This window comes from Pistacia vera, unplaced genomic scaffold, assembly GCF_008641045.1.
Source record: "Pistacia vera cultivar Batoury unplaced genomic scaffold, PisVer_v2 Contig268, whole genome shotgun sequence".
Taxonomy (NCBI): domain Eukaryota; kingdom Viridiplantae; phylum Streptophyta; class Magnoliopsida; order Sapindales; family Anacardiaceae; genus Pistacia; species Pistacia vera.
Genome location: NW_022196077.1, coordinates 1150905 through 1176863, shown reverse-complemented (window position 1 = coordinate 1176863; position 25959 = coordinate 1150905). Strand labels below are relative to the sequence as shown.

General features: G+C 32.2%; 1 protein-coding gene across 1 annotated transcript; it reads left to right on the top strand.

The window, feature by feature from the left end:
- LOC116133325 lies at nt 1–11880 on the top strand. Its single transcript, XM_031419033.1, has 8 exons — nt 1–976; nt 1281–3223; nt 3807–4217; nt 4436–4843; nt 5218–5628; nt 6447–7265; nt 11494–11601; nt 11779–11880. Exons 1-8 carry the CDS (start codon nt 1–3, stop codon nt 11878–11880), a joined length of 5178 nt encoding a protein of 1725 aa, XP_031274893.1.
- The last annotated feature ends 14079 nt before the right edge of the window (nt 11881–25959 follow it).

The following is a 25959-nucleotide window of genomic DNA, read 5'->3' as shown; positions in this document are numbered from 1 at the left end:
ATGGTGGAACCTGCCGGGGATACCGCGAGTCTGGTGAGTGTTGTTCTCCAGGTTGGCAAGTGGTTTGCTCGTCCGATTGGGCGCCGATTTATGTACTTGTACAACCACAGGAACAACTTAGACAATCTTGAAAATGAAGTTCAGAAGCTGAAGGATGCAGAGGAGGAGATGAAGAATAAGGTTGTTGCGGCTGAAAACAATGTGGAAAAGATCAAACAGAGTGTTAGGCAATGGCAGGAGGAAGTGAATTCCATCATTCATGAAGCAGAGCAGTTGAGTGCAGAGAAAGCAAACGACCAATGCTTCAAGGGATTTTGTCCTAATTTGATCGCCCGCTACAAACATGGTAAGAAAGCATTCGAAATAAAGGAGGATAATATACCTCCACTCCTGCAGCAACTAAAGGACTTCGATGAGGTTTCCTATCCCACTACTCTGGAGGACTTGTGGCTTAAACCTGACAAAAATTATGATCTTTTCATATCAAGAGATTCCACTTTCAAAAATACACTCAAGGCGTTAAATGATGCTAATGATAACGTTGGGGTGTACGGGATGGGTGGCATCGGAAAAACGACTCTAGTGAAGGAAATAGGCAGGCAAGCCAAGAAAGAGAAGATCTTTGATGTGGTGGTTTATGTTGAGGTAAGTAAAACTCTAGACATTGAAAAGATTCAGAAAGAAATTGCGCGTAACTTGGGTGTGAAATTCGGAGAAGAGACTCAAAGAGCGAGTAAGCTGTATGAACGATTGAAGAAGAAGAAAGAGGAGAAGATCCTTATTATTTTAGATAATCTTTGGGATGAGTTTGATTTAAAGAGTGTTGGAATTCCTGATGAAGTTGATGATAGGGGATGTAAATTATTGCTGACAGCAAGAGAAAGACAGCCATTGCAGAAGATGGGTTGTCCTAATCCTTTACAGATTGACGGTTTAAATGGTGAAGAGAGTTGGAAACTGTTTAAGACGACAGCAGGTGATCATGTTATGGAATTCTCAATTTCTTTATATATAATTATATAATACAATTTCTAATACTTTAATTATTAGTCTTGGCCCTCTAGATCTCTTGGTAAAATCTATTCTTTTTAATTTCTTAACACATAAATTCATACTTCCTGTGTTTTTTATGTGAATAAAAAGAATTAAAGTAAAAATAACATGAAAAAATAATTCAAATTTTAAAGTTTTAATTTCAACAGAATAATTGTCAGCTTACTTCTTACTAATCTGTTGATTTTTTTTTTTTTTTTTAAATTAAATAACTTTTCTCCTTATAAGTGATTTTATCGAAACACAAGACTTTAAATCTCCCGCGGAAAACATATGTAAGAAATGTGGAGGTTTGCCTATTGCTATAGTTACTGTAGCAAAAGCATTAAAGAACAAGGGACATTCATCTCAGTGGAAAGAAGCCCTTCGACAATTGAAAAGGTCTTCCTCAAAAAACTTCACAAGAGATATGAAAGAAGCATATGCAACGATTGAGTTGAGTTACAAGTACTTAAAAGGTGAGGAACTACAGAAAACTTTTTTGCTCTGTAGTCTAATGCCACATCAAGCTTCCAGTTTAGACTTGGTCAAATATGTTATAGGTTTGCATATGTTTCAAGCAATTTATACAACAGAAGAAGCACAAAATAAAGTAATTACATTGATCGATGACCTTCAAGACTCATGTTTATTACTTAACGGTCACACTTACGAATCATTTTCAATGCATGATTTTGTTCTAGAAGTTGCTTTGTCAATTGCAAATAGGGATGATCATGTATTTTCTGTGAGAAATGAGATAAAGTGGGAATGGCCTGATGCAGATAGACTAAAGATTTGCAAAAAGATCTTTGTACATGATAGTACTATTGGTGATCTTAGTAAAGTGGTTTTGGATTGTCCGTTGCTTGAATTTCTTCTCATGGATACCAAGGTTGGCGACTCTCATGTAAAAATTCCTGATAATTTTTTCATAGGCATGAAGAAACTCAAAGTTCTAGATTTCACTAGAATGCAGTTTTCCTCTTTGCCGTTGTCGCTTGGTCTCCTAGTAAACCTTCAAACATTGTGTTTGGATTATAGTGAATTTGAATATGTAGCAATCATTGGAGAGCTAAAGGAATTAAAAATTCTTAGCTTACAAGGTTCAAGTGTTGAGCAATTGCCTAAGGAAATTGGTCAATTGACTCAATTAAAATTGTTAGATTTAAGCAATTGTAAGCAGTTGGAAGTTATCGCACCAAACGTGTTATCAAACTTGGTTGGATTGGAAGAGTTGTATTTGAATGGATGTTCTGTTTTATGGGAGGTTAAAGGACGCGATGTTCAGAGAAGTAATGCTAGTCTTGAGGAGTTGAAGCATCTGCGTCATCTTACCACTTTAGAAATAGATATTGAAGATGACAAGATTGTGCCAGAAGGCTTGTTCACCAAAAAGCTAGATAGGTACAAAATATCAATAGGAGCTGGGTCGTCTAAGTTTGGTGATTCGTACATATTTTCTGATTGGAAGTCCATGAGAATTAAGAGCTTCAGTTTCGATAAGCCTATCACTTCAATTAGGACGTTGAAATTAAAGCTAAATTCTACCATTTGGTCAGACAAACTGCAAGGTTTCAAGAATGTTGAGTTCTTATGCTTAGACCCATTGGAAGGGATCAATAATGTTGTTTTTGATTTAGACAAAGAGCGTTTCTCACAATTGAAACATCTTCGTGTCCACAATAATTCTAACGTTTTGTTTATTGTTGATTCGATAAAGTGCACACCTCATGATGCCTTCCCGGCCTTGGAGTCACTGATTCTTTTCAATCTGATTAACTTGGAGAAGATATGTTATGGTCAACCCACAATAAATTCTTTCTCCAACTTAAAAATCATAGAAGTGGCGCATTGTGATAAATTGAAGAATATCTTCTCATCCTCCAATTCCAGAAGCCTTCCACATCTTCAAACGATCCACGTGGCAGATTGCGAGAATATGAAACAGATTTTTGTTGCAGAAAGAGAAGATAATGTCAACAACAATGAAGTAATTGAGAGAGTTGAATTCTGTCAATTATGCTATCTGACTTTGAAGAATCTTCCAAGGATTGCAAGCTTCTACTCAGAAGTAAAGACACCTTCAACATTGCCAATGAGACAGAAGGAATCAACAACGAATTTACAGTCCAATGACAATAATTTGGAAGATGAGCTTGATACTGTCACGCCACTTTTTAACAGAAAGGTTTGGTCAGCCATAACTTTGCATTTATCTATTATAAATATTTTTTTTTTCTTTTGACATTTATTCTCTTTTGTTAACACATACAAGAAAAAAAATTCCTCATTGACGAGGAGACAAAAAAAAACTCTTATAATAAATAAAAAATAATGTAAATAAGATTACAATAGAAACGCGTTATTCTTCGCATCTTTTTTCATAAATTCTTCTCATGATTTTAGATTTCATTTAAAACTTTGTCCCTAGAATTTGTTTTTACTGCTTGCATAAAATTTATCATTTTGTCAAATGTTCATTCATTCTTAGTTCTAGTCTTAATTAAGCTATTATTGCTTCTTTACTTCGTATTTTATTAAACTATATGAAAAAAAAAAAGTTATTTATTATTAGAATTTTAGCATGCTAAAGTTTATGTACGAGACGTATCTCAAATGTTTGCACATGCTAAAGATTAGACAGGTAGAGAGTTCTTTATTAAGATTCTAACCCCAGGGGCCAGGGGAATATTGTCAAATGTTCAGAAACAATTATTGCTTTTTTACTTCATATGAGAAATAATTGAATTGAAAGTTAACATTGAATGCAGGTTGTTTTCCCCAATTTGAAGACCTTAGAACTGGAAGCAATTAATTCTGAAATGATCTGGGACAACCAACTTCCAACAATGTCTTCTTGCTATCAATGTTTGACACGTTTGATCATTTGTAATATGGAGAAACTAAATTATGTATTTCCATCTTCTATGGTCAAAAGTTTTGAGCAGCTCCAGGTTCTTGAGATAACGAGTTGTAAAGAACTAAAGGAGATTATTGGCAAAGAAGAAGGAGCAGAAGCAGCTGCTACATTTTTATTTTCAAGGGTAGAAGTCATACACCTCGACAACTTACCAAAACTTACAACTTTCTACCCTGGAATACACACTTCAAGTTGGCCCAAGTTAAAGAGGTTGGAGGTTTATCATTGTGACAATTTACACATATTCACTTCAGAATACAAGGTATGAGCCTTTTTTCTTTCTTTAATAATAAAAAAATTAACAAGTATTGCAAGAGACTGTCACTAGCCTCTTCAACATACACAGGTGTTTGACATTTTGGTTAGGATTTAGAATAATATTAAATATATATATATATATATATTTTTTTGTATTTTTTAAGAATGCTGAATTTTTTAGTATTGATTGTTTTATGAAAAGAGCTTTTAACTTTGGTGCAGGTCGTTTTCCCCAATTTGGAAGATGTCAGGCTGCAAGCAATTAATTCTCAAATGATATGGGATAGCCAACTTCCAATAATGTCAGATTGCTATCAAAATTTGACTTGTTTGGTCATCAATAGCATTGGAAAACTAAAATATGTATTCCCATCTTCTTTGGTAAAAAACTTTAAGCAACTCCGATACTTCTATATAAGTTCTTGTAAGGAGTTGAAGGAGATTATCGCCAAAGAAGGAGCAGAAGCACTTCCTACATTTATCTTTCCACGGGTAGAATCCCTAATACTAGAAAACTTAGAAGAACTTAGAACTTTCTATCCCGGAATGCACATTTCAGAATGGCCCAATTTAAAGAAGTTGGAAGTGTCTAGCTGTGACAAACTACAAATGTCTACTTTAGAATACAAGGTATGATTTCTTTCTTCGATAATAAATATAAAAATAAGTAAATTTCTCATAAACGGTTAAAATATAATTCATTTTTGTTTTAATAGTTTTCTGTCGTGCAACTTATCATGCAAGTCAAAGACTAATAGCAGACTTTTAAATAAAGGAAAAACATTTTTTTTTTCCACTAATATTTGTGTAGAAACTTTTTATACAAACTTTCTTTCAAATTGACGTATTTTAACATGACTGGAAGACTTTAATTTAAAGATAAATTATTAATTAACTGTGAGAGAAAATAGACGTGTCAGTATGAGAGGTTAGCCAGACCTCCAATAAAAAATTGGCATGTGATACAACTATGAGAAACAATTATTAATTAACTGTGAGTGCAGGTTGTTTTACCCAATTTGGAGGCCTCAGAACTGCATGGAACCAATACCGAAAATATCTCTCAACTTTTGAAAACATCTTCTTGCTCCCGAAAGTTGACCCGTTTGGTATTGGAGAAGTGTGAAAAAATAAAATATGTATTTTCATCTTCAATGATCAAAAGCTTTGAGCAGTTCCAACACCTTGAGATAAGCAGTTGTAAGGAATTAAAGGAGATTGTTAGCAGAGAAGAAGGAGAAGAAACAAATGCCAAATTTGACTTTCCGCATGTAGCTTTCTTAAAACTTAATGACTTACCACAACTTACAACTTTTTGCCTTGGGATACGTGCTATAGACTGGCCATGGCCCAAGTTAAAGAAGCTGGAAATGTCTGATTGTGACAAATTTCAAATGCTAACTTCAGAAAATAAGGTATGAGCCATTTTTCTTCTTTAAAGGTTTTTGTGTTCAGAAAATAAAGAACGCTTTTTATACACAAAATTATAAAATTTTTTAGTTAATTTTTTCTTTTTGTTTATCGGTATCTAAATGTCTTTACTTCAACCTAGAGAAGACAAAAAGCAAGCATCAACAAATCTAATTTAATTGGAATTATATAATTCATAGGCCGAGGAAATTGAAATATGTTTAATAAATTTTGTTAATTAAAAATCATTTCTAAAATAAATTAAGATTAGAATAAAATAAATAATTTGTTTTTAGCATCATTCTTTAAAAAAAATTCGAAAAATCATATCGATAAAAATGCTTATATTAGAAACTTTTTTGTAAAATAAATATATATATATAATTGGAGTAATAATGAAAATCCCTTATAATATTCCTTACAATTTAATATCTTAAATTAAACTTATTCAAATAATTAATAATAAAAATATCATCTATTTCACTTATAAAATTAGAAAGTAACTTACTGTAAAGGTAGTAATTGCTCACACTTTTTTGTTTTTATTCAGCAGAATAAATCATTTTTCTAATAATTGATGAAAATGTATAAACTTTATAGACAATAATTTCATTAAAAAAAAAAAAATTAAGTGTATGCAATATTGTTTATGTTTGTTAAATAAATGATCTCTTTTAATCAAATCCAATATTGATAGAAAATAAAACGTTTTTGTTGTACAATTTATCAAAAAATTTGAAAATAAAACCAGTAATGGCAGACTTGTAAATAAAGGATTTTATTTTTTTGGGTGATGATTTGATTCTGTTTGATTGATTTGTAGATTAGCCCCAATTTGGAGGAATTGGAATTGGTATTAAGAGCAGACAACATGATGACATGGCAGTGTTTACTTCCAAAAAACTTCTCTTGCAAATGTACTGTTGAGATCAAAGGTGATAAATCAACAAATATTCCACTTGTCATCCTTCAGAGATCTTTTGATTTAGAAAAACTCGTACTACGTTCTAGTTCATACAAAGAAATATTCTCATATGGATTGCACGATAGACATACAGGGACATTGCTGCAGATCAAAAGTTTAGAGTTGGATGATCTTTCTAATCTAAATAACATATGGAGTAAAGACTCCAAAGTGGACTATGTTATTCAAAATCTTGAGGTTCTAGAAGTACACAACTGTGACAAATTGAGTTTTATGCTGCCACCCCTGGCATCTGTTGCAAATCTAACAGTTTTGAGCATAGGTGGTTGCTGGGGATTGATAAAATTATTCACACCCTCAACAGCCCCAAGCATGGTGCAATTGAGGGAAGTAAACATTGTGACATGCAGTATGCTAATAGAAGTGGTATCAAATGAGGAAGACGTTGGAGTAGAAGATGGAATTGTTTTTAACAAATTGAAGTTGTTGTCACTTTGGGATTTAGAAAGTCTCACATGTTTCTGCTATGGGAATTTCACTTTCAATTTCCCAGCTTTGGAAGAATTAATTGTGGAAGGCTGCCCCAACATGAAGACTTTCTCTAAAGGAGATACAAGTGCACCATGTTTACAAAAAGTAAAGAAGTACAAGGAGGACACGGAAGGATATTGGAAGAGTGACCTTAATACAACTATACAACAACTATACAAAAAACAGGTATGTGTCTTGTTAAGAATTATTTATCTCTAAATTTCTTATTTCCATTCACACGCAATGAAATCTTGATGATATGATTCCAAAAGACATTTAATTAGAAACAAATATTAAGTTTCTAAATATATATAAAACAAATATTAAGTTCAACTTTTAAAAGGAAAACTAATTCAATTTTAAAAAATATAAATATTTTTTGAAAATAGTACATATCAAAATGTAGTACCATTAGAGGGCTATAGCAATTTCGTGGGGTTGCTCCGGGTAGTTGGCCCAGCTTGATGCTTATTGGACTTTAAAAATTTGATTCAGCTTCAAATTGGAAACTTACCTTTACTTCTTTTGATTCATTGTGGTGTACAATTACAATTTTAATAATATATTTTAAATGATTATGAACATTTATGTAAGAATTAATTATTAAAAAACATTTTTAGTAATTTTCTTTAAGGCAAACGTGTCAAAAAATGTTTCAAATGGGGATCCTAATAAGCTGGGTGGGGCTAAAATTACTTCCCTATCTTTTAGCTCCAAAATTTTAGCATATTAATTGTCCAAAGTTTTACCATTTTGTGTTTTAAGGACCTTTTTACCCTTGAAAAAGGTTTAAAATAATTGTTAATTAGATTATAAAATTGACTGAATCCTGTTTACATATAAATAAATATAAAAAAAAATCAAATTAATTAATGAATCCTAATTACACTAAAACAAATGAAAAGTAAGTAAAGGCTGGCGCACCCACCCCACTCTTGCTAACTACACCCTCAACATCTTTTTATATTAATCTCTAATTTGCTTAATTATTATTTAAAACCATATCCTCCCCAATTTCCGAATAGTTTGTCTCCATTAATGATTATGATTATTATATATATCATAAACAAGGGTTAAGTTTTGAGCTTTTCACATCTCAATGTTGTCGCCTCCTCTTGTAACCACAAGCTGTTATCCCATGACCCCAAACCTCAATTGTAACAAATAAACACTAAACAAATAATGACCACCAATAAAACAAATGAAAAAATTATTACTTAATAAAACAAATGAAAAAATTATCTTAATATTAAATTGAATCCTAATTTCCCTAACCCATGTAGTACACTAGATCTTTAATATTTCATTCAAGAGAAACAAACCCAGTCGAAGGAAAATATAATGAAGGTAAAGAGCTAACTGTTAATTTAATCATTTTCTTCTCTTTTAATTTAGATATATGATTTCTTTGTATTGTTGAAAATATACAAATTCTAATTTTGTGTAAAATTGTTTAAGGGAACATCTATTTTGACATGATTTATATGATTGAACTTTAGGTAAAGTCCAATTGTGAGGATTGACATTAAGTGGAAAAGACATCTGTCTATGTGGCCAAATCAGTTTCCAGAACATCGGTTTTCTGCAGTGAAAGTTGTTAATGTTATTCACAATGAACCAACAAATATTCCCATGAAATCCTCAGAGATTTAACAATCTCCAAAACTCGTATTAAAAGGAAATTCATACCAAGAGTTGTTCTCATGTGGAGAGGGTGAGAAACATCAGGGATGCTTGCACATATTAAACAGTTAGAGCTTCAGGACTTTTCAATTTGAAGCACCTGTAACAAATTCTCATCAGTCTCAATTCTTCGAAATCTTCAAGAGCTGTCAGTGTATCATGTCACAATTTGATTAACTAGTGCCATCTTCAGCATCTTTTGACAATCTAATAACTCTGGTTGTACAAAATTGTGATGGATTGGTAAACTTAGTAACATCCTCAACGGCCAAAAGTATGGTGACCTTGAAGAGATGTCATAGAAGATTGTGAGATGACGGTTGAATAGTAGCAAATACAGGAGATGTTGAAAAATGAAATTGTTTTTGGTAAATTAAATTCCCTAGACTTCGCAATTTAGAAGCCTCAGAAGCTTTTGCTCTGGAAATCACACCTTCAAATTCCCAGCTTTGGAATACATGAGTGGAAAAATGCCCCAATGAACACTTTCTCTAGAGAGTCTTAGCACACCAAAATTGGACAAAGTGGAGCAGAGTTGCATGACAATGAAAGGCATTGGGAGGGTGACCTTAATACAACTTACAACATCTATTCAAGAAAGCGGTACGTATTCTGTTTAACAATTAATTTTTTTTTTTTTGGATTTTCTTGTTCCCTTTAACATTGTATTTCATTTTTGTTTAATATCTCTGCTAGGGTTAATACCTTCGTTATCAAACTACGATATAAGTTATATTTAATAACAATGAGTCATGAGGCCATGTATGGTACCAAAAACTATCATCAATTTGTAGTTCAAAATAATATTTTCTCTATAGCTCCATCTTTATTTTCAATGTGTTATATTCCACTTTACAGAATGATCAGAGTTCTGAAAAAGATTATGATGAAACACCTGATGTGTTGGTCTGTAGTAGGAAGTGTAGGATGTGGTAGTAGAGGATTATTAGTAGTTGGGCAAAAGGTCCTAGGCGTGTGATTGTTAAGGAAAGAATTAATTATGTGGGACAGGTGCAATAGAGTGTGGCTAACTGGGAATCGTTCTGGAGAGAGTCTAAATGGGATAAAAAGGAGATAGGGAGAATTGGACGATATTCAAAAAAGAGAAAAGTGGAGAGGTGATTGCTAAGTTTTATTCTTCTTTGTATTTGGTTTGCTAGAATATAAATAGACTTTTGACTTTTATTTTCTGGGTATGGCTACTGTTTGTTGATATTTTTCTAGTTGAGTCTGAGTGTTTTTGCTGTTATTGTTGGGTTTGATTGAGTATTGGAAGGTATCTATCAATTCAGGTCAACTCGATGCAATCTTTGAATAAAGCTATATTTTCTAATTGGTTTGTGAGTTATTCTGTAGCTCGTGTTCCTTATGCTGAAGTCAGAGAGTGGAAGGATATATATTTTCTTATCTTCATTTCATGCTTTATTTTCTTCACATATTGAGTTTGATAGAGAGTGGAAGGATATATATTTTCTTATCTTCATTTTCGTGCTTTATTTTCTTCACATATTTGAGGTTGATTTGCATAGTGAAGGTTTGATTTTTTCTGTTCTTTGCCTTGTATTCAATACTAGAATATGAATAGTGCCTAGGATATGTGAATTTGTGCGAGTCTCTGAATCTGTCAAGTAGAACTTCTGTGTATTATAAATCTATTTCATGAATTTTTGTCCTCAAAAGCTGCTATAGATCATTCAAAATTCTCTTTGGTGCTCTGTATTCATGTGAGTATGAATTATGTGTCTAATCATTCCACTTAATCTTCATTTTTGCCCTGATACAGAAACCAATTCAATTGTTTATGTAAACAATCAAATTAATGCTGTTGTATTGTTGTAATCACCATGTGTTGTCTTTGTTACAAGTCTTAAGAAATTTGAAAACACACATGAGCTCTTACCCACAAACATATGTAAACAATCAAATTAATGTGCTATGAAAAGTGACAATTGTAATCCTAATGTTTAGAATAATTATATTGCGATGTTTGAATTGTTTAAGATTGGTTGGCACTCATTGAACATTGATTGGTTTGATATCTCTACATTACAGGTAGGTCAGCAACTTCCAGGTACTCTTCCAAAATTCTTGAACTAGATATTCTGTCAATCCAGAGCACGCCTAAGTCATTTTACCTTTACTTGCCATTCCTCGAATTATCATAAACAGATCATTGCATTATAATGTATTGAAATAATGGTATCATCAGTTTGTAGTTCAAAGACATCACTCCACTGATCAGATTTTTCACTTCCAATATTTTGCCAATGATTCAGACCGTTCATTGTTTCAAACGCTGATTTAGGTCAAACTTCAAGTAAGAGCATCTATGTAGTTTTTCTGACGCATTCAGCTCCTGTTCCTCTGCTTTAACTCAGACAAGGAGGGCCTCTTTTTTCATCTCCATGTTCTGCTTTGTGCTTTCCTTCATTTGGATGTGCTTGTGTAAAATGTAACAACGCTTACTCCATCACTCATCATTTGAATTGGAGCGTTGGAATTTCAGGAGTATATTGATAACTCTTTAAGTAGACAAAGTAAATATATTGAATTTAATAGTATTGTGAGGTCATTTCCTGGATATATACTAAACACAGTTTCATGATCATGGAAACATTTTCTTTTTATCTTCCAACTTTCTTTTGCTGAATATCAACAATTTGTTTTTTAAAATATCACTTCCTGCGGTTTCGTTTTTTTACTTTGAATGTATTTTGCTCTATATTTACAGAGTATTCCAAGTTCTGAAAAGGATTGGTCAATATTCGAGAAATCTCCGGATAAGGGCTCTTTTGTGAGGCACTATTGCGGCTTGTTCCCTGTGTTAGGTTTGAGAAGGGTAGAGCCTTTGTTTCCTTTTTATTCTTTTGCTTCAGCTTTCCTTCATTGTGAGTTGATTGCTTGAAAATGGATATAGAACTAATGCTTCCTTCACCAATTTTAGGTTGATTTGAACGGTAGACTTCTGTTGTATTATGATGCTATTGTTGTATTATGATGTTCTGTAATGCTATAGTTTGCACTCACATCTTCTTATCAAAGCCTAAGAGATATGGAAAATTCCACAGAGAATGCAAATTTTAGTTCGGAAAACAATGATGTGCCTTCATCCGCGTAAAATCCGCACCTGCCACTCATAAATTAAGGATTGAAAGGGCAATATCAATGCTCTGAGAATCACACCTTGAAATTCCCTGATTGAACACCAAAGTTTATAGAGTAAAGCAATCTATTATTCGATGAAGAGTATTAGGAAGGTGACCTTAACACAACCGTTCAACATCTTCACAAGAAGAGGTAAGTATTTAGTTTAAAATTACTTTTCTTTGGATCTTCCTATTCCCCCTAACATTTGAAACAGGACACTAGTCCATTCTCACCGTATCTTAATTTTATATTTGTTTTATAAATGTCTTATCTCGTTCGAGTGATAATCTTTAAGAAACAAAAGCTACAGTATAATTGATAATTAATATCTTATATGGTAGCATAAAGGTCATTAAAGGGCCACAATAAAACTTCATGTCATGGAAACATTTTTTTTCTTTGATAAACTATCACCAATTTTAGTTCAAATAACTTCCTATAGCTTCTGTTTCACTTAAACCTGTTGTCCTATATTTACAGAATAGCAAGAGTTCTAGAAAAATTCATGTCAAACTTCGATGCAGTATCCGGTTTAAGCCTCTTTAGCTAAACGGTTTGTGGGTATTATGGCTCTTGGTCCCTATGTTGAAGTGAGAGAGTGAAGGTCATTTTGTTTGTATCTTATTGTGCCGCTGTAGCCCCTTCATTGTGAATTACTTCTTTGAAAGTGTACACTTAGTTTCTTCACTCATTTGAGGTTGATTTGAATCGTGGAGGTTTGTTTTTCATTAGTTGCTGTGTATCTTATTGATGATTTATACAGTAATAAAATTTATTGCAGATTTTGGTTCTAAAAGCTTAGTGGCTCAAGCTTTTGGGCTTTGTAGTGCACGCCTCGTTGTATAAAGTTCATTTAGTCATTTTTGTCTTAATGAGAATACCTTACGAAGTTAGTCATTTTCTCTCAAACTCTCTGTTTTTCTTGCATTTCTGGACTCACTAAAATTTACCTATCAAAATAACTGAAAAGAAATTAATGTTTGAAATTAAATGTGGTTGAGGTAGGAGCTCTGTTTTTTGAAATATATGTTGTGAAAACATTGCACCTGTTGTCGTGAGAAAGAAGAACTGAGCTTGTTTTTAAAGGAAGATGGTTGATGTTAACAGGTGTTAACAGAAGATGGGTATAACTTATAAGGTTGTCTTGAATTTACAAATGAGTGTTCGCATGTGTTTTGAAGGAAGTTAGTTGAATTTAAGCTTGCCAAGTTCTATGAGATGGAGTTTTTGTTCTCAGTTTTGATGTTTATATGGGTTGGGAGGGAATCTGGTTTCCCTTTGTAGACGATGATGTACCAAACAGTTCCCACAACATTTGGTTTAATATCTATTTCTGGTGGGATTGGCGTGTCCATGGGACGTGGTTAGGAGTCAGGGAGGTCTTGCTGTTGTGGTATGCTTTATAGTTGATGGTTTGCTGCAGAACCACTACAAACACTGCATCTCTAAGGATATGGTTTGGGCAATCTCTCAGGAAAATGTACTGATTGGCTGGATTACTGGCTTGGCCCAAATGAAGTGGACTTTGTTATTTTTGCATGTTTTTGAGCTTAATTTTTGTTTTTGTATGGGCTTTGGTTAGGCTTGTTGGTTAGGCCTAGTGTCTCTTGGCCTTCGTTGAGTGTGAATTATTGGGCATGTCCAAGTATTCTCTTGGTCTTAGGGAGCTTTGTATATTTTTATTCTTTTTATACAATTTCCGGATTTATCCCAAGAAAAAAAAAAAAAGAACTATTACCCAATTAATTGGAAGAACGACTTCATCAGGAACAGGTAATTACTGTATAGAACAAGGGGTAAATGCTTTTTAGGAAGCTGATGAAATTTTCAAGTAGCTCGACCACCCAAACTTTGTTTAGAACAAACATCAACTGGCCTACAAGTAGAATAAATGCTAAAATAATTAAATTAAAGAAAAACAATAAACCGTGCACTGTTTTGCATGTTAATGAGCTAGAAATGGTTGCCTTAGATCACATCGTTTGTTGATTCCTAAACCGCTTCATTGTGTATAAAAGTTAATGTTACTCTTTCGGTTCTTAATGATTACAATTTTACTGAAGTTTAGTATCTTCTCTCAAACCTCTGTATTTTCTTTGTTTTTCTGCCCTTGCACTTTCTCGACTCAGTAAAATTAACCTATCAAAATCTATCATGGTATCAAAACCACACTAACATCATGGCCTATTTCTCAATTTCATCAAATATGTTTGAGAAAACTCACGGGTAAAACTGCAAGAAAGGTTCCAATCTCAGTGATCAAATTTTTGCCTTCAATTTTCCTTCGTCTTTGCCAACAATTTCTTTGAAGCTGGTTGAGAAAAATAGTTATTGGCACCTATGGTATTGCCAGCATCAGCTTCATTTGACTTAAAGGCTTTGTAACTTGAACTTGAACTTGTCTTTCTTCTTTTGTTGTTGTTAAAAATGAAACTTCAAGTTTACTCTTAAAACTTCTAATCTTGAATATCTATTGTGGAAAGAATTGATCAGTTTCTTATAAGGTGTTTGTTTTTTTCAATTTCTGAATCAAATGGTCTAGATTGAATATGATACAGTCTGTATGCATTTATCTTCTAGAGGGGATAATGTCACACTTCAAGGCTCATTTCCGCTGCATGAGCATGAGATAAGGCTGGAAAGTACAGTTCAGTGCATAAATGACATCAAAACCGCACTTTGTTAGCACATAAGCAAACCTATTTTAATCACCGTCCTATACATCATCTTTATCGACACAGGGCAAATATATACTCCTCATCGTCAGTTTGCTCCACAACACTATGCTCACCCATTTTCATACTTCAAATCTATTATTTTTGAGTTGGATCCCCCATATATAATTTCAAATCTATATTTTAATCATCTAAATCCCTTTTAAAATTATATGTACTCATTTAAATGCAAAAGAAACAATATTAATTAATATCTAAGATAGAATCCATAGCGTTTAAAAGAAATATATGTCGTAATTCATTTATAGTTAGACAGTATAATAAATATAAAATTATAGTATCCTTCTGTTTATGATTTGATTAATTGGATGGCATGATTTCATTTAAATTCACTGTGAAACTAATAATATATAATTCAATCCAAATAATAAAACATCATTTTTAGTTAGATACTCACACTTTACTATATATTCATTTAATAGAGAGATATCATACTACTCTTAACTTATACTTTCGAAGATCAAACATTCAGATATCAGTAATCAATGAAATTAATCTATCAAGTTTGACTATCTTAAATATATTGTGTATATCTCCTAATTAAGTCTCAATTATGTAAAGTCTTATTGTGAGTTGCTTCTATAAACATTTTGGCGAGTTTCCCTAAAGACATTATTGAAAATCCACATATACTTATTATTACATTGTAAAGTTTCTTCCCACTTGCGTTTTTCCAATTTAGTGTCTTGGTATCACATTTTCTTATTGGTGAAGGCTACAGATATTATTTGGGATGAGTTTTTGATTGATATTACCAATGAATGGTGATACAATATTATACATGTGAGTGCTAAATTGATTATGGAATGTCAACTCTGCATATTGTAAATTAGTCTTACATGGCTGAAGTTAAAGTCAAATTTGTTTAAAATAACGCTGAAAACACACTAATAATGAAACAGAAAAGTAAATAAAATAATCGATTTACCTGATTCGTTTCCAATATAAGAACTATGTCCATTCAAGATAGAGATGATTTTATTGAGTTTCATAAATCCGCAAAAATACAATACTAGTGACGGCAATTCACTCTCTCTCTCCCTCTCTCAATATTTACACACTCCAAATTTTCGTTATTATAATAGCATAATGTATCTAACCCCATTTGAGTTAACCCATATAACCTGACCCAGGCCTAAATATTTGCAAATCAAATCTAAACCCAATTATTATTGACTTACCATGATGTATCGACGTAAGCCGATAATCCTTAAGGTCATACTAAGATGAACCATATCAACAAAATTAAGGAAGCTATAATATGGGAATATGATTGTTGAGCTACCATCAAGGGAGCTGTCATTGTGATTCTCATTTGTTAGGTGATTTCTCCCTAAAAGGTGACAACGTGATCATTATTGTTCAGTTTTCAACTCCGTTCGTGTGAGGTCATGACGCAGAGACTGGAGACTTGTGCCAATGCCAAAGTCTTTCTTAAATATAATATTTCTAATATGGCTTTTATTTTATTTTATGCACAAATTGTTGGATCGTGCTTTCAGTTGTTTTTTTTTTTGTATTGATTACTTTGATACTTTCTATATCATTTGTTTAGTTAGATTCATTGATTATAGATTAATTAAATGTTTGAATCACAATGACAGATACCACTTTGTTTTCGGCTGAAATTATCATTGTAGCGTGTTATCTTACGCAATGAGTAATGAGTGTGGATAGAGGATGAAACCAAGCAACATTTTAGTTTTTTCCTTCAGTTCAGGTAAATAATCTTAATTCATTTAGATAAAACATTTCTGTGACAATAAAAAAAAAAAAAAAAATTTGAAGAATTTAATTACAATTTTTCTTAGGCAAAAAACTATAATTGTATATTTTTCTTAGTGCTCATTTTAATTACTTCAATCTTCATTTTCAGGCACAATGATAAAAATTGAATTCCGGGACATTTGTAAAGACATCTTAATAATAATATACATTGAAACATATTTAATTACATCAATTTCTTCTTTAGCTTCCAGCTGTCACATTTTGTCGTAATTTCAATGCAGTCAGCCACCACATGTGGTTAGCTGTCGTTTATTTTAAACTCCTTGATGTTGATCATGATCATGCCTAAACAAGACTTGCCAGATGCCAAGTCTTTTTTATATACTTAATATATTTGGTTTTTAATTTATGCATAGCGTGTTTGGATTGTGGTTTTCAAAATTTGTTTTGATTCGATATTCGAGTTGTTATTTTATATTAATAAAGATTAATGAAATTAATACCCCTAAGATATTATATAATCAAACAATTCTTATGAGGTTTTCAACATAACAAAAATCCTTCTCTAGTTATAAATTGTTATAAACTGATAAAATTTACATGTATGAATTATAAATATTACAAATTAACTTTCTATTATTTATTTAACACCTAAAACTAACGATTTTTTTTTTTTTTCGTTACTTGGGATGAGTTTTGATTGATTATCATCAACATTATTAATCATGAAGTTTATATCAAAATTTCATATATATCATAACCGAAAAATTATTTATAAAGTCTTTGGCACATGCATTCCGTGGTTTTCGGCTTTCACATTTTGTCGTTGTTAGATGCGATTTATTATAATTTTAAATGTTAGTGTTTCCAGTTGACGATTTATTATAATGTTATAATGTTAGTGTTTCCGTCATGCTATTATTGTTTCATTCTCTCATGGTGTTACTGCCGTCAATCACTCTCTTCGTTCCTCCTTTCCACATTTCTAAATACCTCTTTCTATTGCTTTTTGCCTTTTCTCATATCTTCAGGGACTGCTTAGATCCTCTTATATCTTTTCCATCTTCTTATTTCTCTTTTTTGTTTGTGTTTATTAGATCCTCTTCCATTCCATTATCTATTTCTTTCAAAAAAAAAAAAAAAAAACTTTCGATCACTTATTTCTTGCTTTTTTGTTTCTCTGAATTAGTTTTCCTCTCCCCCTTTCCCTCATTTCTTAATCAGACAGTTCTTAACGACAATAATCTCCTTCTTCAATCAAGAAAACGTTCAAGAGACTCCTTTAATCTTTTTTTAAAAAACAAAAAATACCTTACTGTTGTTTGATTTTGCCCTCTGCTTTGTTCTGTTACTGTCTCTGTTTTATTTCATTTGCTTTTCTTCTTTTCTATTTTTCAAACTTCAAAAACAAAAATGAAAGAGAAAGAAAAGGAATGAAAATGGTGGAACCTGCCGAATATCGCCAGTGTGGTGAGTGTTGCTCTCCAGGTTGGCAAGTGGTTTGCTCGTCCGAGGGCGCCGATTTATGTATTTGTACACCCACGGAACAACTTAGAAAATCTTAAAAGAAGTCCGAGCTGAAGGATGCACAGGAGGAGGTGAAGAATAAGGTTTGTGCGGCTGAAAACAGTGGAAAATATCAACACGAGTGTTACGCAATGGCAGGATGACTGGATTCCATCATCTGAAGCAGAGCAGTTGATTGCAGAGAAGCAAACGACCGATGTTGAAGGATTTTGTCCTAATTTGATCACCCGCTACAAACATGGTAAGAAAGCATTCGAAATAAAGGAGCATAATATACTCCACTCCTGCAGCAACGAAATGACTTCGGTGAGGTTTCCTATCCCACTACTCTGGAGGCTTGTGGCTTAAACCGACAAAATTATGATCTTTTCATATCAAGAGATTCCACTTCAAAAATATACTCAAGGCGTTAAATGATGCTGATGTTAACGTTGGGGTGTACGGGATGGGTGGCATCGGAAAAAACGACTCTAGTGAAGAAATAGGCAGGCAAGCCAAGAAAGAATAATCTTCGATGTGGTGGTTAGTTTGAGGTAAATAAACTATAGACATTGAGAGATTCAGAGAGAAATTGCGCGTACGTAGATATGAAATTCGAAGAAGAGACTCAGAGAGCGAGTAAGCTGCATGAACGATTGAAGAAGAAAGAGAAGAAGATCCTTATTTTTAGATAATCTTGGGATGAGTTTATTTAAGAGTGTTGGAATTCCTGATGAAGTTGATGATAGGGGATGTAAATTATTGCTGACAGCGAGAAGAACGACCACTATTGGAGAAGATGGGTTGTCCTAATCTTTACAGATTGACAGTTTAAATGGTGACGAGAGTTGAGACTGTTTAAGAAGACGCAGGTGATCATGTTATAGAATTCTCAATCTTTCTGTTAATACAATTTCTATACTTTAATTTTTTTTTTTTTTTTTAAATATCTTAACACATAAATTCTTAATTCTTAGAAAATAATTCAAATATTAAAGTTTCAATTTCAACAGAATAATTGTCATCTATATATAACTTGATAAAGCAAAACAATACTTAGCATGATAACAAACTATATATATATTAGTTCACAAGGTTTTCTATCAAAGCGTCTTCAGTCTTAAAGATCCCAATAGTTATTGAGCCATCCTCTGTTTTATTCCTGAACTTAGAACGTTGGCTCATTTACTTTCTCAATTGAATCAAATATTTATAAACGTCAAAACTCTGCGTCTTAATTTTGTTAAAAATATTTTTAAATTAAATAACTTTTTTTCCTTGCAGGTGAATTTATTGAAACACGAGAGTTTAAAACTCTGGCCGAAAATATATGCGAGAAAGTGGAGGGTTACCTATTGCTGTAGTTACTGTAGCAAAAGCATTAAGACCAAGAACATTCATCTCAGTGGAAAAAGCCCTGACAATTGAAAGGTCTTCCTCGAAAAACTTCACAAGAGATATCAAAGAAGCATATGCAACGATGAGTTGAGTTACAATACTTGAAAGGTGGAGGAACTACAAAAAGCTTTTTTGCTCTGTAGTCTAATGAACTGAAGTTTTCAGTTTAGACTTGGTCAAATATGTTATAGGTTTGGATATATATTTCAGATCTATGCATGGAAGAAGCACGAATAAAGTAAATGCATTGATTCTATGACCTTAAAGACTATTTTTATTACTTACGTCACACCTATGAATCATTTTTAATGCATGATTTTGTTCGAGAAGTTGCTTTGTCGATGCAAATAGGGATGATCAAGTATTCCGTGAGAAATGAGATAAGTGGGAATGGCCTCATCAGGTAGGCTAAAATTTGCAAAAGATATTTGTACGTGATAGTACTATTGATATCGTAGTATGGTGTTTTTGGATTGTCCCAGCTTGAATCTCTCTTCATGAACACCAAGGTTGGAGATTCTCATGTAAAACTTCCTGATAATTTTTTCAGAGGCATGAAAAACTCAAGTTCTAGATTTGCTAGAATGCAGTTTTCCTCTTTGCGTTGTCGCTTAGTCTCCTGGTAACCTTCAAACATTGTGTTTGGATTATAGTAATTTGAGATGTAGCAATCATCGGAAAGCTAAAGAAATTAAAAATTCTAGCTTACGAGTTCAAGTGTTGAGCAGTTGCCTGAAAGGTCAATTGACTCAATTAAAATTGTTAGATTTAAGCGATTGTAAGCAGTTGAAGTTATCGCACCAAACTGTTATCAAACTTGGTTGGATTGGAAGAGTTGTATTTGAATGGATGTTCTGTTTATGGGAGGTTGAAGGACGCGATGTTCAAGAAGTAATCTAGTCTTGAGGAGTTGAAGCATCTGCTCATCTTACCACTTTAAATGATATTGAAGATGACAAATTGTGCCAGAAGGCTTGTTCACCAAAAGTAGATAGGCAAATATCAATAGGAGCTAGGTCGTCTGGTTGGTGATTGGTCATGTTAGCTGTGGAAGCAATGTCTTTAAGCTTCAGTTTTGATAAGCCTATAACTTCAATTAGGACTTTGAAATAAAGCTAAATTCTACCGTTTGGTCTGACAATTGCAGGGTTTCAAGAATGTTGGTTCTATGCTTAGACAAATTGGGGATCAATAATGTTTTTTTGATTTAGACAAAGAGGTTTCTCACAATTAAAACTCTTCGTGTCCACTAATCTAACGTTTTTGTATTGTTGATTCGATAAAGTGCACCCTCATGATGCCTTCCCTGCCTTGGAGTCACTGATTCTTTTCAATCTGATTAACTTGGAGAAGTATGTTATGGTCAACCACAATAAATTCTTTCTCCAACTTAAAAATCATTGAAGTGGGCATTCGATAAATTGAAGAATATCTTCTCATCCTCCAATTCCAGAGCCTTCCACATCTTCAAACAATCCCGTGGCAAATTGCAAGAATATGAAAGAGATTTTTGTTGCAGAAAGAGAAGATAATGTCAACAACAATGAATAATTGAGAGAGTTGAATTCTGTCAATTATGCTATCTGACTTTGACGGATCTTCCAAGGATTGCAAGCTTCTACTCAGAAGTAAAGACACCTTCAACATTGCCAATGAGACAGAAGGAATCAACAACGAATTTACAGTCCATGAAATTTTGGAAGATGAGCTTGATACTTTCACCCACTTTTTAACGGAAAGTTTGGTCCGATAACTTTGTATTTATCTATATAATTTTTTCTTTTGCATTTATTTTCTTTTGTTAACAATACAAGAAAACAAATTCTCATTGGCAAGAGACAAAAAAAAAAAAAAAACAAAAAAAAACGCAAATAATAAATAAAAAATAATGTAAATAAGATTACATATAATTGCGTTATTCTTCTCATCTTTTTTCATAAATTCTTCTCATGTTTTAATTCAGTAAAACTTGTGTCACTAGAATTTATTTTCGATGCTTACTCAACCAACTGTGGATAAACTTTGTCATTTTGTCAATGTTCGTTCATTCTTATTCTAGTCTTAATTAAGCTATTATTGCTTCTTTACTTCGTATTTTATTAAACATATGAAAAAAAAAAAAAAAAGTATTTATGATTAGAATTTTAGCATGCTAAAGTTTCTTATGACACGTATCTCAAATGTTTGCACATGCTAAAGATAGACAGGTAGAGAGTTTCTTATATATTCTAACCCCTGGGGCAGGGCATATTGTCATGTTCAGAAACAATTATTGCTTTTTACTTCATATAGAAAAAATTGAAATGAAAATTAACATTGAATGCAGGTTGTTTCCCCAATTTGGACCTTGAACTGGCAGCAATTAATTCGAATGATCTGGGACAACCAACTTCCAACAATGTCTTCTTGCTATCATGTTTGACACGCTTGGTCATATTTAGTAATATGGAGAAACTAAATTATGTATTCCATCTTCTATGTCAAAAGTTTTGGCAGCTCCAACATCTTAGATAAGAATTTGGAGAACTAAGGAGATTGTTGACAAAGAAGAGGAGTAGAAGCAGCTTTACATTTATTTTTCAGTAGAATTTCTACAACTCAAAGACTTACCAAACTTACAACTTTCTACCCTGGATACACACTTCAAATTGGCCCAAGTTAAAGAAGTTGGAGGTTCTGATTGTCAGAATTTACACATATTCACTTCCAATACAAGTATGCACCTTTTTTCTTTCTTTAATAATAATAATAATAAAAAAAATTACAAGTACTGGCAGAGACTGTCACTAGCCTCAACATACACACGTGTTTTACATTTGGTTAGATTTGTTTACCAACATTTAATTCTAATTGTGCTACATATTAATTATACCATCAGTGTTCTCAAGTTATTAACTTACTTTCTATTGATGCAAATAATGATTTCATAATTAAAGTGTTGTCTTTACAAAATTATCACTTTTTCAAGTAAGTTTCTTTTTCCATATTCTAGTTTCATAATTATTACAGGAAATATATAATATTGCACAACCATGAATTAAAATCTGTTTATAATCTTTTGAAAATATGAAAGAATAATATTAATATTTATTTTTGTATTTTTTAAGAATGCTGAATTTCTTAGTATTGATCGTTTTATGAAAGAGCTTTTAACGGAACGACTTGAACGTATGTAAACAATTCCTTTGGATTGAGTTTTTTCCCAATTTGGTAGATTCAGGCTGCAAGCAATTAATTCTCAAATGATATGGGACAGTCAACTTCCATAATTTTTTGATGGCTATCAAAATTTGACTCGTTTGGTCATCAGACGTTGAAACTAAAATATGTATTCCCATCTTCTTTGGTAAAAAACTTTAAGCAACTCCAACACTTTGATAATTTCTTGTAAGAAGTTGAAGGAGATTGTCGCCAAAAAGAGCAGAAGCACCTCCTACATTTATCTTTCCATGGATAGAATTCTAAAACTAGGAAACTTACCCAACTTAAAACTTTCTACCCTTCAGAATGGCCTTTTAAAGAAGTTGGAAGTGTCTGGATGTGACAACCTACAAATATCCACTTCAGAATGCAAGGTATGGCCTCTTTTCTTTCTTCATAATACATAAAATAAGTAAATTTTAAATAAATGGTATGATATAATTCGTTTGTTTTAATAATTATTTTGTTGTGCAAGTCAAAGACTAATGGCAGACTTTTAAATAAAGGAAAAACAATTATTGTTTACAATAATACTTTGTGGAAACACTCTTATACAATCTTATTCATTAAATTTATAAGATGAATACTTTAATTGAAAGATAAATTAGAAATAGTTTATAAAAGATAATTTGTATTTGTATGTACAACATTACTCTTGCTTTCCATTGTTGTTTAAGTGTATTGATAAATGGATGCAATTTTGAAAAAGAAAATTGACTTGTAGACCTGCACCTGACCACTATGAGAACACTTATTAATTATTTACTTCTAAATCATGAACTGTGAGTGCAGGTTGTTTTTACCATTGGGAGGCCTTAGAACTGCATGGGAATCAATACCGAAAATACTCTCAACTTTTGGACACTCTTCCGCCCCCAAAATTGACCCTTTTGATCTTGAGGAACTGTGAAAAACTAAATACGTATTTCCATTCTATGTCAAAAGCTTCGAGCAGCTCCAACACCTCGAGATAAGCACTTGTAAGGCTAAAGGAGGTTGTTACCAAGAAACGGTGAAGAAAAGAATTGCTAATTTGACTTTCCGCATGTAGCTTTCTTAAAACTTAATGCCTTGCCAGAGCTTACAACTTTTTGCCTTGGGATACCTACTTAGACTGGCCCTGGCCAAGTTAAAGAAGCTGGAAGTGTCCGATGTGACAAATTACAAATGCTGCCTTCAGAAATAAGGTATGAGCCCTTATATACAAATTACAAAGATCCTCTTCACTGTATTAACTTTTTGGTTTGAATTTGTTGACCAATTATTTTCTTTCTTCATAATAACTATAAAATAAGTAAATTATAAAATGGTATGAATATAATTCAGTTTTTTTTAATATATTTTGTCGTGCAAGTCAAGACATGGCAGACTTTTAAATAAAGGAAAACAATATTTTTTACATAATACTTTGTGTAGAAACATTTATACAACTCTCATTCATATAAATTTTAATAAGACTTTATAATTGAAAATAAATTAGAAATAGCTAATAAAAGATAATTTGTATTTGTATGTACAACATACTCTTGCTTTCATTGTTTTTTCAGTGTATTGATAATGGATGCAATTTCTAAAGAGAAAAAATTGACGTGTGAGACCTGCCACATGACACAACTGGAGAAACAATTATTAATTATTTACTTCTAATCAATAACTGTGAGTGCAGGTTGTTTTTACCCGATTTGGAGCCTTAAACGGCAGGAACAATACGGAAGATCTCACTCTCACTTCTAAAAAACATCTTCCGGCCCCGAAAAATTGACCCTTTGATCTTGGGAACTGTGAAAAACAAAATACGTATTTCCATTTCTATGATCAAAGCTTCGAGCAGCTCAACACCTCGATAAGCACTTGTAAAGAACTAAAGGAGTTTTTACCAAGAAGACGTTGAAGAAAGAATGCTAATTTGACTTTCCGCATGTAGCTTTCTTAAAACTTAATGACTTGCCAGAACTTACAAAGTTTTGCCTTGGGATACCTACTTTAGACTGGCCCTTGCCCAAGTTAAAGAAGCTGGAAGTGTCCGATTGTGACAAATTACAATGCTGCCTTCGAAAATAAGGTATGAGCCCTTATATACAAATTACAAAGATGCCTCTTCAACTGTATAACTTTTTGGTTGAATTTGTTGACCATTTGAAGTCTACTTCAGCAATTTAATACCTCTTGTTGACCAATTTGGTAAATTTTCGTTTCACACCAAAAGGTTTTTGCCTTACAAGAACGCTTTTATCCTAAAAATTATTAATTTTTCTGGTTAATTTTTTCTTTTTTGTTATTGATGTCTGAATGTTATAGAGCCGAGTTTCTTTATCTCACCTAGAGAAGACAAAAGCAAGCATCACAAATCTAATTTAATTGGAATTATATATGCATAGTCCAAGGAACTGAAAGTCTAATAAATTTTGTTAATTTAAGCAATTCGTTCGAAATAAATTAAGATTAGAATAAAATAAATAATTTTATTTTAGCATTATTCTTTAAAAAAATTCGAAAAATCATATAAAAATGGTTATATTAGAAACTTTTTGGTAAAAAAAAGAAAAAAAAAAGAAATATATATAATGTAATTGGAGTAATAATTAAAATCCTTTATAATATTCCTCACAATTTAATATCTTAAATTAAACTTATTTAAATAATTAATAATAAAAATATTATCTATTTCACTTATAAAATTAGAAAGTAAGTTACTGTAAAGGTAGTAACTGTTCACACTTTTTTGTTTTTATTCAGCAAAATAAATCATTTTTCTAATAATTGATGAAAATGTATAAAGTTTATAAACAATAATTTTATTAAAAAAACAAAAAATTAAGTGTATGCAATATTGTTTACGTTTGTTAAACAAATGAACTCTTTAATCAAATCCAATATTGATAGAAAATAAAACGTTTTTGTTGTACAATCTATCAGAAAATTTGAAAATAAAACCAGTAATGGCAGACTTGTAAATAAAGGAATTTTTTTTTTTGGGGTGTTGATTTGATTTTGTTTGATTGATTTGTAGATTTGCCCCAATTTGGAGGAATTGGAATTGGTATTAAGAGCAGACAACATGATGACATGGCAGTGTTTACTTCTAGAAAACTTCTCTTGCAAATGTACTGTTGAGATCAATGGTGATAAATCAACAAATATTCCACTTGGTGTCCTTAAGAGATCTTTTCGTCTGGAAAAACTCACACTACATAAGAGTTCATACAAAGAAATATTCTCATATGGATGGGACGATAGACATACGGGAACACTGATGCAGATCAAAAGTTTAGAGTTGGATAGACTTTATAATCTAAAGAACTTATGGAGTAAAGACTCCAAAGTGGACTTTGTTATTCAAAATCTTGAAGTTCTAGAAGTAAAGCTGTGTCACAAATTGAGTTGTATGCTGCCATCCTCAGCATCTTTTGCAAATCTTACAGTTTTGAGCATAAGTTGGTGCTGGGGATTGATAAAATTATTCACACCCTCAACAGCCAAAA